At 34.1% G+C, this 16,149-nt stretch overlaps 4 protein-coding genes across 8 annotated transcripts in view; 2 read left to right on the top strand and 2 right to left on the bottom strand.

Annotated features, from left to right (window-relative positions):
- The window catches only part of LOC104785598 (ubiquitin carboxyl-terminal hydrolase 14), a 7,030-nt gene extending 1,431 nt beyond the window's left edge, over positions 1-5,599 (top strand). The window contains exons 5-21 of one of the 3 annotated variants that reach the window (XM_010510851.2): positions 46-138; positions 650-744; positions 1,486-1,619; positions 1,700-1,756; positions 1,862-1,939; positions 2,194-2,248; positions 2,352-2,375; positions 2,731-2,811; positions 2,946-3,144; positions 3,242-3,299; positions 3,370-3,492; positions 3,593-3,681; positions 3,772-3,861; positions 4,462-4,632; positions 4,748-4,860; positions 4,966-5,095; positions 5,212-5,599. In XM_010510851.2, the coding sequence (XP_010509153.1) occupies positions 46-138; positions 650-744; positions 1,486-1,619; positions 1,700-1,756; positions 1,862-1,939; positions 2,194-2,248; positions 2,352-2,375; positions 2,731-2,811; positions 2,946-3,144; positions 3,242-3,299; positions 3,370-3,492; positions 3,593-3,681; positions 3,772-3,861; positions 4,462-4,632; positions 4,748-4,860; positions 4,966-5,095; positions 5,212-5,390 (1,769 nt within the window). In that variant the 3' untranslated portion in view covers positions 5,391-5,599. Of the gene's footprint in view, positions 1-45; positions 139-649; positions 745-1,485; positions 1,620-1,699; positions 1,757-1,861; positions 1,940-2,193; positions 2,249-2,351; positions 2,376-2,730; positions 2,812-2,945; positions 3,145-3,241; positions 3,300-3,366; positions 3,493-3,592; positions 3,682-3,771; positions 3,862-4,461; positions 4,633-4,747; positions 4,861-4,965; positions 5,096-5,211 lie in introns of all 3 variants that reach the window. The other 2 variants (XM_019227160.1, XM_010510860.2) reach the window with 2 other exon arrangements.
- On the top strand, positions 7,902-10,522 carry LOC104785583 (F-box protein At5g07610-like). 3 transcript variants are annotated; one of them, XM_010510830.2, is made up of 4 exons: positions 7,902-8,006; positions 8,179-8,289; positions 9,009-10,172; positions 10,258-10,522. In XM_010510830.2, the coding sequence occupies exons 3-4, from the start codon at positions 9,035-9,037 to the stop codon at positions 10,302-10,304; spliced, it is 1,185 nt and encodes a 394-aa protein (XP_010509132.1). In that variant the 5' UTR covers positions 7,902-8,006; positions 8,179-8,289; positions 9,009-9,034; the 3' UTR covers positions 10,305-10,522. The 3 variants fall into 3 exon arrangements, with proteins under 3 accessions (XP_010509132.1, XP_010509141.1, XP_019082701.1); XM_010510839.2 differs by having other exon boundaries at positions 7,902-8,053; XM_019227156.1 differs by lacking the exons at positions 7,902-8,006; positions 8,179-8,289 and adding an exon at positions 8,298-8,597.
- On the bottom strand, positions 12,439-13,216 carry LOC104705930 (protein NDR1-like). Its single transcript, XM_010422032.2, has one exon. It carries the CDS (start codon positions 13,201-13,203, stop codon positions 12,439-12,441), a length of 765 nt encoding a protein of 254 aa, XP_010420334.1. The 5' UTR covers positions 13,204-13,216.
- Positions 13,938-14,811, bottom strand: LOC104785574 (protein NDR1-like). The gene has a single exon (XM_010510819.2). It carries the CDS (start codon positions 14,746-14,748, stop codon positions 14,086-14,088), a length of 663 nt encoding a protein of 220 aa, XP_010509121.1. The 5' UTR covers positions 14,749-14,811; the 3' UTR covers positions 13,938-14,085.

The raw sequence follows: 16,149 nt of genomic DNA, 5'->3' as shown, positions 1-16,149 counted from the left end.
CCGATGGAATGATTCTCTGTGGAAGAAAAAACTGGGATGGAACTGGTGGAAACAACCATGCAGTTGAGCACTACAAAGAGACAGCCTACCCTCTTGCTGTAAAGCTTGGAACAATCACAGCTGACTTGGAAGCAGCAGGTAAAGCTATCTTGTTTCCTATATCTAGTTTTAGTTCACTCTGTTGTGGATGTCTTTATTTTTTACCTCTGAGTAATGTAAAGACTTGTGATATTAGATTTGGCCTTTTTGAAAAGTTTCTTGGTACTCTTTAGCCGCTTTACATATGTGTTCAAAAATACTGATATCTGCCCTTAAGGCAAAGCCATCATGTAGGTGATACCTTTTTTAGTATGTCATGATTCATTGCATGTGGCTGGAGCTTTCAGAGCTTTGATGTTGTATATTTTCTACACTGTGCCTTTGAAAAAAAGATGTTGAATCCCTTACTCATAGAACCAGATTAGTCACCGGACTTCCCTGTTGTGTATGGCTAATATCAGTAGATAGTTCTCTCTTTGGGCCGGAGAGGGGGACTTCATGCATCACTTTGGTTTTTTTTTTTTGTTGTTGATACATGTGGTTTATTATGTTCTTTGGATGGGTTTTGATTTCTTCAGCACTAATGATTGCTAATATTTTGGCAACTCAGATGTATATTCATATCCGGAAGATGACAGTGTTTTGGACCCGCTCCTGGCTGAGCATCTGGCCCATTTTGGAATAGACTTCTCGTCGATGCAAAAGGTTAGTACTTAGTAATGATGAATCATGGTTCTGTTAAAGTATAAAAGTCAAGACTGCATCTTGTCTGGCACTTTATATTGTTGTTGTCTGTAGTTATGAATTTTGTATACGGCATCTTTATCAGAGACTCAAGCTTAGGTATTCCCATAGTGCTATGGTTTGTGTAGATATCCTTCTTGGGTCGCATTGGCATGTGATGATTGTACTAGAAAGCTTATGTCACGCATTCATTTATTTTCTTGAGCGCTATGGTTTGTAAGATACCTTCCTGTGCCGCATTGATCAAGCGCTGGGTGAAATAAAATGCTTATGTCTTGTGTTCATTTCTTCCTTCAGTATCAATTTCCACTAAACAACTGTACTTATGTGGAATATGTATGTGGCTAAATGTTTCTTTACCAAGAGCAAGTAGACTCGCATCGGTGTTATTGCATAGTGCACTTGGAGAACGTAATTTTAGGTTGTTTTGAGACAATATTCCCATTCACGCGTGCAGTCTAATAACTTGTATGTGTTGCGTCATGAACGTCTTAACATTTACTAAACGTTTTTTTTTCTCTCACTATTCCTTGCTGCATGAGCTTTCATTTCCCAAAACATAGGTTTTATAGTTCACCTGTCTTTGTTTTCTAGTTTATACTGACTGATCATCTTCTTTGCTAAAAGATATCCTATACTGATAGAACAGCTTTCATCAGAACAATATTAAGTTTCTTGGGATGTTTGCTACTATGTTCACAGACTGAAATGACAACTGCTGAAAGAGAACTTGATCAAAATACAAATTTTGATTGGAACCGTATACAAGAGAATGGAAAAGAATTGGTACCAGTTTTTGGACCTGGATATACCGGACTTGTCAATCTTGGGAACAGGTACTCTTTGTAATGATTTTTTTTTTCAGGGATTTCGTTTCCTTTTTGATGTCTTATGCCCATTTCATTTCCTTTGCCAGTTGCTACTTGGCAGCTACGATGCAAGTTGTTTTCTCTACCCATTCATTTATTTCAAGGTAGATGCCATTGCCCATATTTTCTTGTTTTTTTACTGGTATAACTTAGAGGTTGTTTGCTCCTTATATCCACTATAGTAACTTTTGGTTCTGAGATTGTTGCAGATACTTTTCACATCAGAGCTTAAAGATGGCTTTTGAGATGGCTCCTGCTGATCCAACTTTGGACCTCAATATGCAATTGTGAGTTATTTTTATAACAATTGTTACTACGTTTATGCTCTGGACTTTCTGAAATCATGTGGTTGAACTTTTGACACTGTATTGATGAAAGGGTTTTAAGATTATATTTGTGCATACCCTGTATCTGCATGATACATGCCTTAGTTTCTGTTTTTTTTTTTTCTCTGCACTCCTGTTTCTAATCTGGCTTCCATGAGGACAATTGCATGGCAATTTGCATATTTGTTTCCTACTCCTTACACTGTTGGCTGCAGAACAAAGCTTGGACATGGTTTACTATCTGGGAAGTACTCTATTCCTGCAACACAGGTATGACTATATCAGGAAACTTTTTTTGCTTGCATACATAAATATTATCTAAACCACCTCCTGGGGCCTCAGTACATTTATTTTGCCATTTTTCTGATTGCAGAAGGATGCTGCAACTGGAGATGCTGTAAGATTCTTATTCTATATGATGATTAGATTCGTTATTGATCTTTCAATAGAAACCGTTGCTTGATCAAGAGCTTTATAAGCATATCAATCTATTTATTCTAGTGATTTTTTTTCCGGGGTTTTATGGTAGTTCCTCATCTTTAGTCATTTTCCACTCTTAGAGGCTTTCATTTTTGGTATGACTTGTGCCTTGTGTGGTAAATAAACACAGTCCAGCACATCTAGCAACAAATGCTTGAAGTCCTTTGTTTGACTTTTGAATAAATATATGTATGTGAATGGCCACAATTTCTTTTGCATATCACCCTTGTGTTGATTTCTGATGACTTCACTTTGTTTTCAATCGATAATAGAGCCAAGAGGGAATACCTCCTCGCATGTTCAAAAACGTAATTGCTGCGAGCCACGCAGAATTCTCTTCTATGAGACAGCAGGTGAAAACCATGTCTTCTTAAATGTTCAGAGTTTTGTTTATTTTCGTACTTGTATTTGTATGATGCTTCTTTTCGGCATCTGTCAACGAAATTTTCTATGTTTCCACACTAACTAGCACCATTCTGTATCGTAGGATGCTCTTGATTTTTTCCTCTATATGGTAGGCAAGGTTGAGCGTGCCAACAGCACGACACCAGATTTAGACCCCTCGAGGAGCTTCAAGTTTGGGATAGAAGAAAAGATCCTTTGTTCATCTGGAAAGGTTTCATATAATAAGAGGGATGACTGTATTCTTTCTTTGAACATTCCGTTGCATGAGGCAACTAATAAAGGTAAAACCTGTTTGTCTGTCTCTGTTCCCCTTCCTATATGATTTGGTGTGTTTCTTAATTTTGTTGTTTTTGTTTTGCTGAATGTTTGGTGATCAAGATGAATTAGAAGCCTTAAACAAGCAGAAAGCAGGAAAAGGATTGGAAGAAAATGATATGTGAGTTAATTGACTCAAGTTTAATATGTTCGTAGTATCTCTGCTTATCTAAGATATTTATTTTCAGCAGGGCAAGTGATGAAATCGTACGACCACGAGTTCCTTTAGAAGCTTGTTTAGCAAATTTTGTATCATCAGAGCAGATTGAGGATTATTATAGCTCTGCTCTGAAGGGAAGGACAACAGCTATCAAGTATGATATATTTTTTTTTTTGCTGAGTGAATTCAAGTGCACCAAGAATAAAATGAAAGTAAGTTTTTAAGGGTGTATTTTTGGTTTCCATTTCATGCAGGACTACTGGTTTGACATCTTTCCCAGATTATTTGGTTTTGCACATGCGGAAGTTTGTTATGGAGGAAGGCTGGGTGCCAAAGAAACTTGGTCTCTTTCTGATACACAGTTCCTTATAATGTTCCCCTACTGGTCCTGTATATAAATACTTATTATCTTTTTCTTGATTTGCTGAGGCAGATGTGTACATTGATGTTCCGGATGTTATTGATATCAGCCACATGCGTAGCAAAGGACTCCAACCTGGGGAGGAACTGTTGCCAGATGGCGGTACGTCGTTAAATTTATTACAAGAATTGTGTTTCATAATTCACATAAATAATGATTGACTTAATTTATTGATTGTTTCGATCTCAGTGCTACTTTTTCGAATGTCATGACTATTAGCCTTTTGAACTTATCTTGGATTAGCACTCAGTTTATTAATCATTTAAAAGTACCAGCATACCTTAAACGGTTTCTTTATCATGGCCGTTACTTTCTAAGAAGGGAAGTCTGTGTATTGTTGCATCCTGTACACCATGGCTGTAATGAATCATCCTTACTCGTCAAATCACTTAAAATACATTTCCAAGCAGATACATTTTGCTGGAATTTTAACAGCCAAACTACATGTCTGCTGCGTTTTTTTTAATTCACACAGGAGTTTTGCTTCTCTTAGACTGCATTCACTAGCTACTTATTTGGGTTGTTTTTCAGTAATTTGATTACGTTTTTTTCTTCTTTTGCATGTCATAGTTGTTTTAGAGTCTTTGTGTTCTATTCTTTATTTCCTTGTCCACTCTCCATTCATTTATTATATTTTCAGATAAACAAAACTTGTAATTCTCCCTCTAATTTTGTTGGATGTTGGATTTTTTTTTCATACAGTTCCCGAAGAAGTGATGGAATCAGCGAAGCCTGTGGCAAATGAGGAGATAGTTGCACAGCTTGTCTCAATGGGATTTAACCAGCTTCATTGCCAGAAAGCTGCCATAAATACTTCCAATGCTGGGGTTGAAGAGGCAATGAACTGGTTACTTTCTCACATGGATGATCCAGGTAATTGAAAATAGTTCCACCAGTCTTGTAGTTGAGGCTCAACTTCACTCATAAAACTATATTATGTTACGTTTGGAGACCAATTTCTAATATGATGAGGCATTATGTATCGTAGACATGGATGCACCGATCTCACATCAAACATCTGACGTTGATCAATCGAGCGTTGATACCTTACTCTCCTTTGGTTTTGCTGAAGATGTTGCTCGAAGGGCACTTAAAGCCTCGGTATAACACTTTTGAGCAAATTAGTTGCATTTCTGCGTGGCTCTTTTTTTCTTTACTCTGGTCACTGAAATTGTCTTCTTCTTTTTTTTTGGTTTTCTTAATCAGGGAGGAGATATTGAGAAAGCAACAGACTGGATATTCAACAACCCTAATGCATCTGTTTCAGACATGGATGTTTCCTCTAGCAATTCAGCGCAGACTCCGGCTCAAAGTGCATTACCAGATGGAGGAGGGAGTTAGTTTCTTAAACCCTCCTTTTTGAGTCTTTCAATCTCATTTTGCAAAACAAATCTTAGTGTTTTTTTTCCACGAGAATAATTCTAACTCTAAGGATATGATCTTTAACTGCAGAATACAAGCTGTTTGGAATAGTAAGTCACATGGGAACATCAGTTCACTGTGGGCATTACGTGGCTCACATATTGAAAGAAGGTCGTTGGGTGATTTTCAATGACAGCAAAGTTGGTATCTCGACTGACCCACCTAAAGACATGGGTTACGTCTACTTCTTCCAGCGGATCGACGGCTGATTAATTCTATGGAGCTAGTCTCAAAGACAAAACAAAAAACTAATCCTTTTTTCTTTTTATAGAACTTTTTAAGGTCGATAGGGTTTTTCTTTTTTAAGATGTGGATTGAGGTGTCCCCATCCCATGGGTGATGGATGATTCGGTTCCAAAATCTTACTTGTGGATTAGTAAATTTGGTTCACCAAGAATCTGTGGAAATTCTTCACAAATTTGAAGACCCGTTTTAAAAACTTAAAAGAAAAAAATCATTCTTTATTTTGAGTTTTTCAAACATAGCTTATTAAAATCAGTATAGTTAATTGTTGTAGCTTGCATGCGTGCCTTTAGTCTTATACAAACTAGATTAATTCATATTTTGAAAAAATAAATGTATAGGGGAGAAAAATGAATTTTGATAAGTATGTATCTAATATCTATAATATATTAAATTATATCAGCTATGTTTGGAAAATATCATCAATTTGCATGAACTCAATAGTTTTAATTTAACTAGGTGCATGTAACTTTTTTTTTTTTTTTTTTTTAAAAANTACCAAGTTCATAATTCTTTGACTAAATTTAATATGTGTATGAAGAGTTTAGTCAAAATGCACGGACGCAGTTTAATTTTACATAGGTGCATAATTTGTTTTTTTTTTTTTGTTTTTTTGGTAATTACATGTCCTTTTAAAAATTCGTTCATGTCAATTATTTAAATTTAATACTTTTGAATACATGGCCTTTACTCTATTGAATATATGTTTGAATAATTTCACCAAGATACAATTTCTAATATAAATAGGTGCATGAAGTGATATTTTAAAATAAATTGGTTTCAGGGAAAATCTCCTTGGTCAATTGTATTCATCACGTAAACTTTATATATGATACAATAGGAGTAGCCTCCAAGCCAAGAATATATTCTATACATATTGTACATTCTTATGAAAAGAAACTTTCTATTTTCATATATATATGAAATCATTTTTCTCAAGAAAGATAGTCTTTTATCAAAATCATTCCATGAATCCTAAACTTGGGAAAACAGTTTTTTTTTTTCTTTTTCTTCTGCAACATGTGACATGTGCATCTCAGACTTGCACGTACATGATATCTTTTGTCTCTGATGAAGTGACGAATAAAGAATTCCATTTCTTGTCGTCTTCCTTCCGAACCCATATATCCATGTAACATGGATGTAGAACAAACAATGCGAGAGATCCCTGAAAAATGATATTTTCCGTGGATTTGAAAAAAATGTTCGTAGTTATGAAGTTGTTTCAATATCTATATCATCTAAGAAGATGAAGACCAAATAACAGATATTACCTATCTGGTTATTCTTTGAAGATCTCTATCAATATTGATTGTTCTACAATCGGGGTGACATGGATATATGTGTATGTTATCCGAAGATAATTTAACATTTCATTTCCTTTCAGGTCTATTAAGATATTATGGTTTGTGTTATAATCTTTTGATTTTTCAACTTTGTAAAAGACATTACTGATTATATATAAGAACAAGATGTATATGCTAAACTTTCCATGTTATAAAATGAGAATCAGTAGTGATCTTCTTATGTTTTTAATCTCAAAGCAGTCGACAAAATTAAAAGAGAATAGAGCAGACTTGTTTGTTGATGATAGATATCTCATATTCTCATATCTCATCCTCGAGAGCTAATGTGACCAAATGAAGCAAGCATCACAAAACGGTGACGTTTAACGGATTTAGTTGCATCCAAACTCTTGCCCATCTCCAAGGTCACTCTCATTAAGGCCGAAATTATCTTAAGCCCATTTTCAACAGATGAAGAAGCAAATTTTGTTTTTTTTCTTCCCGGTTAAATTTGTGAGAATCGTACCGAAACTTAAATAACCTTGGTTCTCGATAAAACTATTTGTTAATATGGTTATTAAAATATTTAATAAAATTAGAACATTTATAAATTAATACTTAGTAAATTAATAATCTCTATAAATTAATAATTTTTTTTGGTTCTAAGTTTGAACTAGTGTAATTCTGGATACTATTTGATAATATAATAAAATAATAATTTTTTTGAAAATCTTTTGTAAATATATAGTCCCATCAATAATATAAATTAATAATTATATAGAATTATCCAAATATATGCATATATCGACACATTAATTTTTATTAGAGTTCATTTTTGATATTTTTACTGTATAAAAATCTTTGAGTGATATCGTCAAAACATGATAATTGTTATTTTCATTGTAATTGATTTTATAAAAATATTAGTTATAACCATTAAAACTTATTTTTAATATTTTTTTATCAAATTAGGAAAATTTCTTTATAAATTCATAATTATTAATTTATCGAGAAATTAAAATTTTTATAAATTAATATATTTTTTTGGTAGTAATATTATTAATTTTTAGAAGTTTTACTGTAGTTGACACCGAATTATATGAAGAGATGAAATCATCTTCGTCTCAAAACACGTGTTCTTCATATTTCCTCGATTTCCAAAAAAAAAAAATAAAAAAAAAACCCGCAAAATAAAAAAGAGTGAGTGATGAAACCGGCAAATATATTACCTAATTTGGGGTTTTAATTGCCTGCCATCGGAATCTCTTGCCGTTATCTTCTACTTATGAGGGGGAGGTAACTGAACCATGTTCGAAGCGTTACAAGATTTTTAGTGATTGATGGTGCACATAAACGGGAATCAGAATAGAATTGATATTTTTTTATCTCTTATGATTTGATGTTTGTATTTGTTGTTCCATTTATGAAAAGAACTAAAAAAAAAACTCACTTTTTATGAAAAAAACAGGTCATGCATGCTAAATGCTACTAGTTTCATGGATCATTTTTGTGACTTTTTTCTCTGCAAGATTATGAGTCTCAAGAGTTGGAAGAATCATCATCAGCTGCTTTGTCACAGGTTTGGTTTCCAGGAAAAGCTCTTTTTTTCTTCCTCTCCTTTTGTTTTATGGACCTTTCTCTCTTTGCTGTATATGTTATTGTTGCCTATGGAACTTTCGTCAGGTGTGAATAGACTATGATTAGCCATCTATTCTTGGAACAGTTTGTTTCCGATGCTTTCATTTCTTTGAGATTGTTCGCCATTTTTGCATTTGAGATGCGCATTTTGCTAGTCATTGATTGTTCCACTACATAGAATCTGCATTTCCCGATCCTTGTGCAATTTGGGAAATGGCACAATCAAGAAGCTCATTTTCTCTCCCAAAGGTTGCTTTGTTTGCCGTTTCTCTGTTCTTTAATATTGTCACCTGAATGCGTATATATGTAAGCAAGTTTCTAGAAATTCATGCTCTAAATTGTGGGGTTTATATGAATATGAATGCTCAGATCATATCAATGCACTTTATGTTCTTTGCAGAGAGGGTTCAATAGTCAGTGCATGTATTAGTTAGTTACTCTGCTGGTAAAACAATTTCCTAGTAAATCATTAGTTCATTACTATCAACTGTTAATATGTATCCTTTGTTGGCTGTGATTGAATATATTTGCGGGCATGCCGGCTAGTCAAATTTTTATTCAGAGCTATATACAGTCACAAATATACGCATTCATGTTGCAGAAATATCTGTGCTTGAGTCTCTTTTATGTGTTTAATCATTTCTCTTTTTGTTGATGCAGAGCACTAGCAACAAAGCAAACAGAAAATGGTCAAAACTCGTTCTCAGCGGATCAAGCGGATGAGTGCCGTAGATGCAATTGACGTGCGGTCTCGGGTCTCTGTCAAATCTATCCGGTATTGTAAGAAAATTAGCAAGTACCTTGCAGAGCTGCAGTTAGCTGAATCAAGAAAGAATCCATCATTCATAGTATGTCATACTATGGAGACAACAATGAAGTTGTATTCGATGGATGCAAGGAGTTTTAGACATTCCCTCCTCAACACTGTTGATCCATCTCAAAGAAGCCATGACGAGTCCATGTACATGATCTCAACCTATAACGGAATCATTTGCTGCGTGAATACGATTTGTGATGAAGACGTAGAAAACAAGTTTTGTGATCTGCAGATATGGATATGCAACCCTTGTACGAGGGAAACTCTCCTTCTTTCCCAAGGGAGACCCTCATTTGGGATTGAGCCAAGTGTTGGAGTGGCTTATGGCTCCGACATTAGTGACTATAGAATTTTCCGTATATACTGCGTTAGAAAGGAAATTCCTAAAGAAAAGGTAACTGCAAAGGGATATTATTTTCGAGAAGGTCAAGTTGTTTACGCTTTAGCATATGAATGTGAGGTGTATTCGTCCAGCAATGGTTCTTGGAAAAACATCGGCTATGTGCCTTGTGTTCCTATGCGTTCTGGTCTTAGGCCATACATAACTGGTCATATTTTTGTTGGAGGTACAATATACTGGCTGGTATCTTTAGATGAGCCAGGTGAAATCCTCTCAGTGGATTTGGAAGGGAGATTTGAGGTTATAAACTTGCCTGAGCATTCAGATGGTCTAAAGGGTGAAGACAAGATCACAGAGGCAACCCATCTGCTCATTTTTCAAGGATCTCTCGCATTGCTTGTACTACATCTAGGCGAGATGGATATTTGGGTTTGGAAAGACGAAGGTGAGAAATATAGCTGGGACCTTGTACTGACGATTGATACTCCAATCAGAGATGAAGAACTGGTTTTATCTGTAACTTCATTAAAGAACAAGCTCGTATGTGTGAATGAGACACACTGGCGTATATATGATGTGGAGACTAAAATCTGGAGGAAGAGAAGGGGCCCTCGTACTGGATTTGTGAATCCTGCTGTTTTCCCATTCACCGAAAGCATTCTTCCATGTAAGTTGAGTTTTGTATGAATGATATTGTGTTTCTTCCTTTGTTTGCCATGTAATCCGCTTTGGTCTGTTGTTTGGTGAATCAGGTAATGGTGGTGTAGGACAAGTAGAAGGAAACAGCAAGAGTATCTGATGCAGAGATTGTTGAATTGGAAGGCTATGTGTTTCTCTCTCAGGAGCTGTCATATTGGTTTGGGGTTTAATACTTTTTTGTTTGTCTCTTTTTTTCCTCTTCCTTTTCTTTAAACTTGGTTTTATACAGTTCCTTACTTAAAGCTTCATTGATACTAATGATAAGCCGTGGGTGCTGTCTCTAAACAAAGTTTTATTTGCTATATATGGTATGGCTCACCTGTTGTTGGTTTTTGATATGTTAGTGTGCTGATTTTGAGTTCTCCTTTCGGCTCAAAACAACCTAATCAGTGCCATTTTCTGCTATTATACCATTTTTTTTTTCTCACTACATCAAATTATATCATATTAAACCGAGTTGGTTTACGTTTGAAGAATGCAATTTTTTACGAATGTCGGCAGTTTCAGGGGTTAGGCATATATATATATATATACAATGATGTAGATAGGAAAATGATGTAGTAGATAAATAGGGTCATTGCTTGTAAACATTTATAGTAATCAATGTCAACTTTGAGAATGACAACTTTTATAGTAATCAAATGACAATTTTCACAATAATCGAAACAAAATATTTGAAAAAGACTATAGCGCATCTTTGAGAAATATAAATCAAATCTAGTGTTTTGTGAAGAAGATATATAGTAAGTATAGTTTTCATGAAAATGATATTTTTAACAGACTAACCGACGACTATTCGCAAAGAAGAAGTCATACTAAAATTTATATATAGCACACTTGTTTATTCAGAAATATGCTATTGGTTTAATATTTGAACTTGTAGGAGTTATTGTCGCAGTGACAAGAAGAGGCAAATCAACAATCAACATTATTTTGTAGATTTTATTATTTTTATAAGTTGATTATAAATAGGTTATAGATTAAATGATATATTAATTGGTGACAAAATAATAACTGGTTGCAACCTTAATTGTTTCCGAAAATCATGCTAGAGAATATATTCCAAACTGTTAAATGAATTTGTATCATCCCGTACAAACTTTATTTTCGGAAGATTTGTAAGCTACAACACATTCTTTCCAAACATCTAAAAACACAATATTACAAATTTAATTTTCGGCAGATTTGATTGCTATACAACATTGTTAATATATTTTTAAAAGAGAATAAAAATATACTCTGAAGCATAAAAAAGGAATAAAATCTACGCAAGATGATCACATCTCCAAGATCTTATTCTGAAATTAAAAATCAAATCTTAACGACAATCTTCTAAACTTTCAATATAAAACATGCAAATCTCCTTTCACCAGAATACATATTCACAAAAATATAAAAATGACAATGGTTTCTCAGTTTACAATGCTAAACCGTTTCAAACCCTACAAAAATTCATGGTGTATTAGAGCTAAGATTAGAACCCGTGCTAAAGCACCTATTTTGTTGTTAGAGACACTTATAGGTGTGTTAAAACTTACAACATAAGTGTGTTTTTTCAAGCTATCATATTTATCATATGATTTTATTGCATAATGCTTTATCCAAATTTTTTTTAAAAAACAATCACATAAATTACATTTATATAAAAATTACAATAAAAATAAATTGATTTTCAACCCGTGCTCTAGCACTTACATTATCCAACATCCAATATCCACTTACATTACATTACATATATCTTCTACGAAGCATTTCATTTTTGTTGACTTGTGTTGTCGATCAATTTTATAAAAGCACATCAATGATTAAGCAGTAAATAGAGATGTAAATAAATTTATTCGTTATAGGCAGTAAAAATATCAAATTCTAGTAAATTATTTTTGGAATAACTACATAAAAAAGCGTAAACGCGATGTTCGTTTTCCATACTTGAACCGGTTATATTGTTTATGCACTTTTTTGGGTGGCATGTTCTCATTGTTCACTGATTAAGCCCAACATATAATTGTGTCTTGTACATTTAAAATTAGATAATGGAATTTCAAATAGAATTGGTTGATGGGAAAACTAGTACATAGTTAAAACAAAAACAAAAAATGGAATAAATGATTCATTGGTCTAATTAATATGAAGAAAATTTAACTAACACACGACAAAAAAAACACTAATCAAAACAACAATTTGAAAATCAAAACAAAAACAAAACTACAAATTAAAGACCATCAATGAACCATTTAATGAATGGTAACGAAGACTAGTAAATTCATCAAAACACAAATCGGGGAAGAGATTCTTGATAATGGAAAAGAAGAATCAGATTTCATCATTTTAGTCCCTTTCTTACGATCTTCGGATCCACCACCAAGATCATCAGCACCAACAACAATCCATTCGTCAGTCATATTGTACTTTGTCAAAATAGATTTCTTCATTTGAACCCCTTTCTTTTGAGCTATAACTCCATCACCGTTGACTTCGACATCAGCACCCACATTAATCCCACGGCTCTTCGTTTTCCAAAACACACTCCTGAATCTCACTCGAGTCTTCAGATCTAACCTGAAAACCGCCGACCCATTAGGCAAAACCGCTCGTAGAACCGTCTGGTTGTTCAAAGGCAATACTTGACCCCACTTCTTGGCCTTCTTCTTGTGCCCTTGGTAGAACTTAGGCACTGTGTAGTTACCGACAAAGACAAGAGCAGAGGAGTTGGACTTGGTTGTCGTGTTGGTGGTGAAGAATGTAAGGTGGACATCGTCGTAGTAGATTCCTAGGACTTTGTTTGGATTGTCACAACGAACCATGAAGCTGAGAGTGGTATTGTCACGTGAGTTCAGAGTTTTGTTGAGGGCGGGAACGTAAAAGTTTTGGACTGAGCATTTGGGTTTGCCGGCACGGAGATAGAGCCATATGGCGAGACAAGAGAGACCAACTGTGAAGATGAACTTCAAGAAGCAGCTACAAATTTCTTTTCCAAGTTCTTCTTCTCGATCCACCATTTTTTGTTTTCAGGATTTTGATACTTTTTTTGTTTTGGTGAAAGATGAAGAAGATGTTATGTAGATTCTTGTTGAAACTCAAATCTCGACAAAGTAATGGTCACTATAATACAGTGAGAAAGATATATAGTAGATTTTAACTTTTCATGGCACAAACAAAATTGATATTTAACAAAGACTAGGGACTATTCCCAAAGCAGAAGTCATACTAAATATATATTTAGCACACTTGTTTATTCTACGATGCGATTGGTTTAATATTTTAACTTGTAATTTAAGTTATTGCCGTACTGACAAAGAAGAAGAGGTAAGATAACAACAACCCCCAAAATATTGTATTATCCAAATATCCCCTTTTCTTCTATGAAGCAACGTGATTTCTATTGACCTTTGGTCGATCAATTTTGTAAGAAAAAAATATACATAAATGGTTTATTGTTATGACAATAAAAGTATCAAATGATCTATAGTAAATATTTTATTTGAAATAACTACATAAAATTTTCGTTAGTGCAGTGTTCCCTTTCCATATATGAACGGTTATATATATTCACTGTTATATTTCTATTATGTACATTCTTTTGGTCGTACGTTCTTATTATTGATTTGAAGCCTCAACATAACCCTATGAACTTCAACATATATATAACTGAATCTTGTACATTTAAAAATGGATAATTGGATTTCAAATAGAATTTGGTTGATGGGAACTAATACATAGTTGAAACAAACAAAAAACAACAAATGGAATAAAAGATTCATTGGTCGAATTAATATGAAGAAACTGGAACTAACACACAACAAAAAAAACTCATGATAGAAAGAGTCAATAATTAAAAATCAGCAATATGAAAATCAAAATAAAATTCAAGAGACCTTCAATCAACGAATGGCGAAGAAGACTAGCAAATTCATCAAAACACAAATTGGGAAAGAGTTTCTTGATAATGGAAAAGAAGAATCAGACTTCCTCATTTTAATCCCTTTCTTATGAGCTTTAACTCCATCACCGTTGACTTCAACATCAGCACCAACATCAATCCCATGCCTCTTGGTTTTCCAAAACATAATCTTGAATCTCACCTGAGTCTTCAGATCCAACCTGAAAACCGCCGACCCATTAGGAAAAACCGCTCGTAAAACCGTCTGGTTGTTCAACGGCGAAACTTGACCCCACTTCTTGGCCTTCTTCTTGTGTCCTTGATAGAACTTAGGCACTGTGTAGTTACCAACAAAGACAGGAGGAGCAGAGGAATTGGTCTTGGTCGTGTTGGCCATGGATAAGGTAAGGCGTACATCGTCGTAGTAGACTCCTTGGTCTCTGTTTGGATTGTCACAACGAACCATGAAGTTGAGAGTGGTATTGACTCGTGAATTCAGGGTTTTGTTGAGGGCAGGAACGTAAAAGTTTTGGATTGAGCATTTGGGTTTGTCGGCACGGAGGCTGAGCCATAAGAAGAGAGAGGTGAGACCAGCTGTGAAGATGAAGCTCAAGCAGCAGCCACAACAGCTTCTTCCACGTTCTGTGTCATGATCTTGATCCATTTTTTTGTTGTTTTCAAGATTTTGTTTTTGTTTTGCTGTTTGAAAGATGACGAAGATGTTATATAGATTCTTTGATTTTGTTGATTGGATGATATTACAAGTTGACTCAAAAGAGACGACCCGGTAGGACACACACACACGCGTTTAGCCAAAAAAGAGAAGCAAAATAAATTAATGAACGTAGGAATATAAATGGGATAAATAAATAAACCATAAAAATTTGGATTATATAAAAGGGGCCAAAACTAGAAATAAATAGGGATGTTAAATAACAGAAAACCGTATCTTTCCTCCATTTCTATTTCTGTTTTCTTTTGAGAAAAAGAAAAGCATTACTGAAATGAACCTTTTTTTTTTTTTTGTCAAGACTGAAATGAACCTTAACACCAAGAAAGTGTAAGAAACTCTAATTTTTTTTTTTGAATAAAAAAAGATCTAATAAAAATGGTGAGACTAGCTAGTGTTCTTTGTTTTTTGTTGTTCGTGTTGTCAGTGTGGCCTAGTGGACAATTTATCGTCTCATACTACTGACCATCTTATAAAGATATTTATTATATGGTTGCATTTGGTGGGGGAAAAATGAAAATAATTCCGACTCAAAATGACCTGGCCCAAAACTCTTTGACTAAACTGTATACTATATATCTAGGAGTCGGGTCGAATTGGATGGGCTCTCATGCCTTGAACCTGATTAGCATAACTTATTTTAAAATAGTTTTGTAAATGCTACATTTTCTAACGAAATTTTATCTCATCACCCACACTAGTTCTTGAGATATACACCCACAACCAATGGCAATGAGCAATCCACACTATATGTAAACTTTGTTTGGTAAATTCAAGCTAGAAATTTCTAGCTAGGTACATCGAAAATTGATAATAATATAATTCAAAAACTATTATCGAATAAAAACTGAACCAAAAAATTAACAAACATATGAATATATATATATATATACATGATTTAAATTTCTTAAAATCTATTAGACTGATCTTATACTAATACTAATCCATATTTCGCTTTATTCTTGAAAAGTCAAAATTTATGAAATGAAGCTGAACTAGAATCCATATTGTGCTGGAATCGACCAAGTAAATAGTTTGTTACCTTTCGAAAATAATCGAAGCGGTTTTTTTAGTTAAGAAACAAATATGAAAACTCTCTCTTTTGTTCCAAAATTAGCAATTGCCTTAACACACATTCTTACATGTCTCTCCGCGTGACCACCAAATAAAACCAGAGGCCCATATTAAGACATCTTCTTTTCCAACCATCTTCGTTTCTTTGAGTTTTTGATCTTTATACAGGTTCTTTACACTAGCTAACCCTTAATTGTTGATCAATCTTCGTCTTTGTTAAAAGGCTTAGTTGATTCCTTGTTTTTTTTTTTTTTTTTTTTT

Source organism: Camelina sativa, chromosome 1 (genome assembly GCF_000633955.1).
Source record: "Camelina sativa cultivar DH55 chromosome 1, Cs, whole genome shotgun sequence".
NCBI lineage: Eukaryota > Viridiplantae > Streptophyta > Magnoliopsida > Brassicales > Brassicaceae > Camelina > Camelina sativa.
This window is presented reverse-complemented; position numbering and strand designations above follow the sequence as displayed.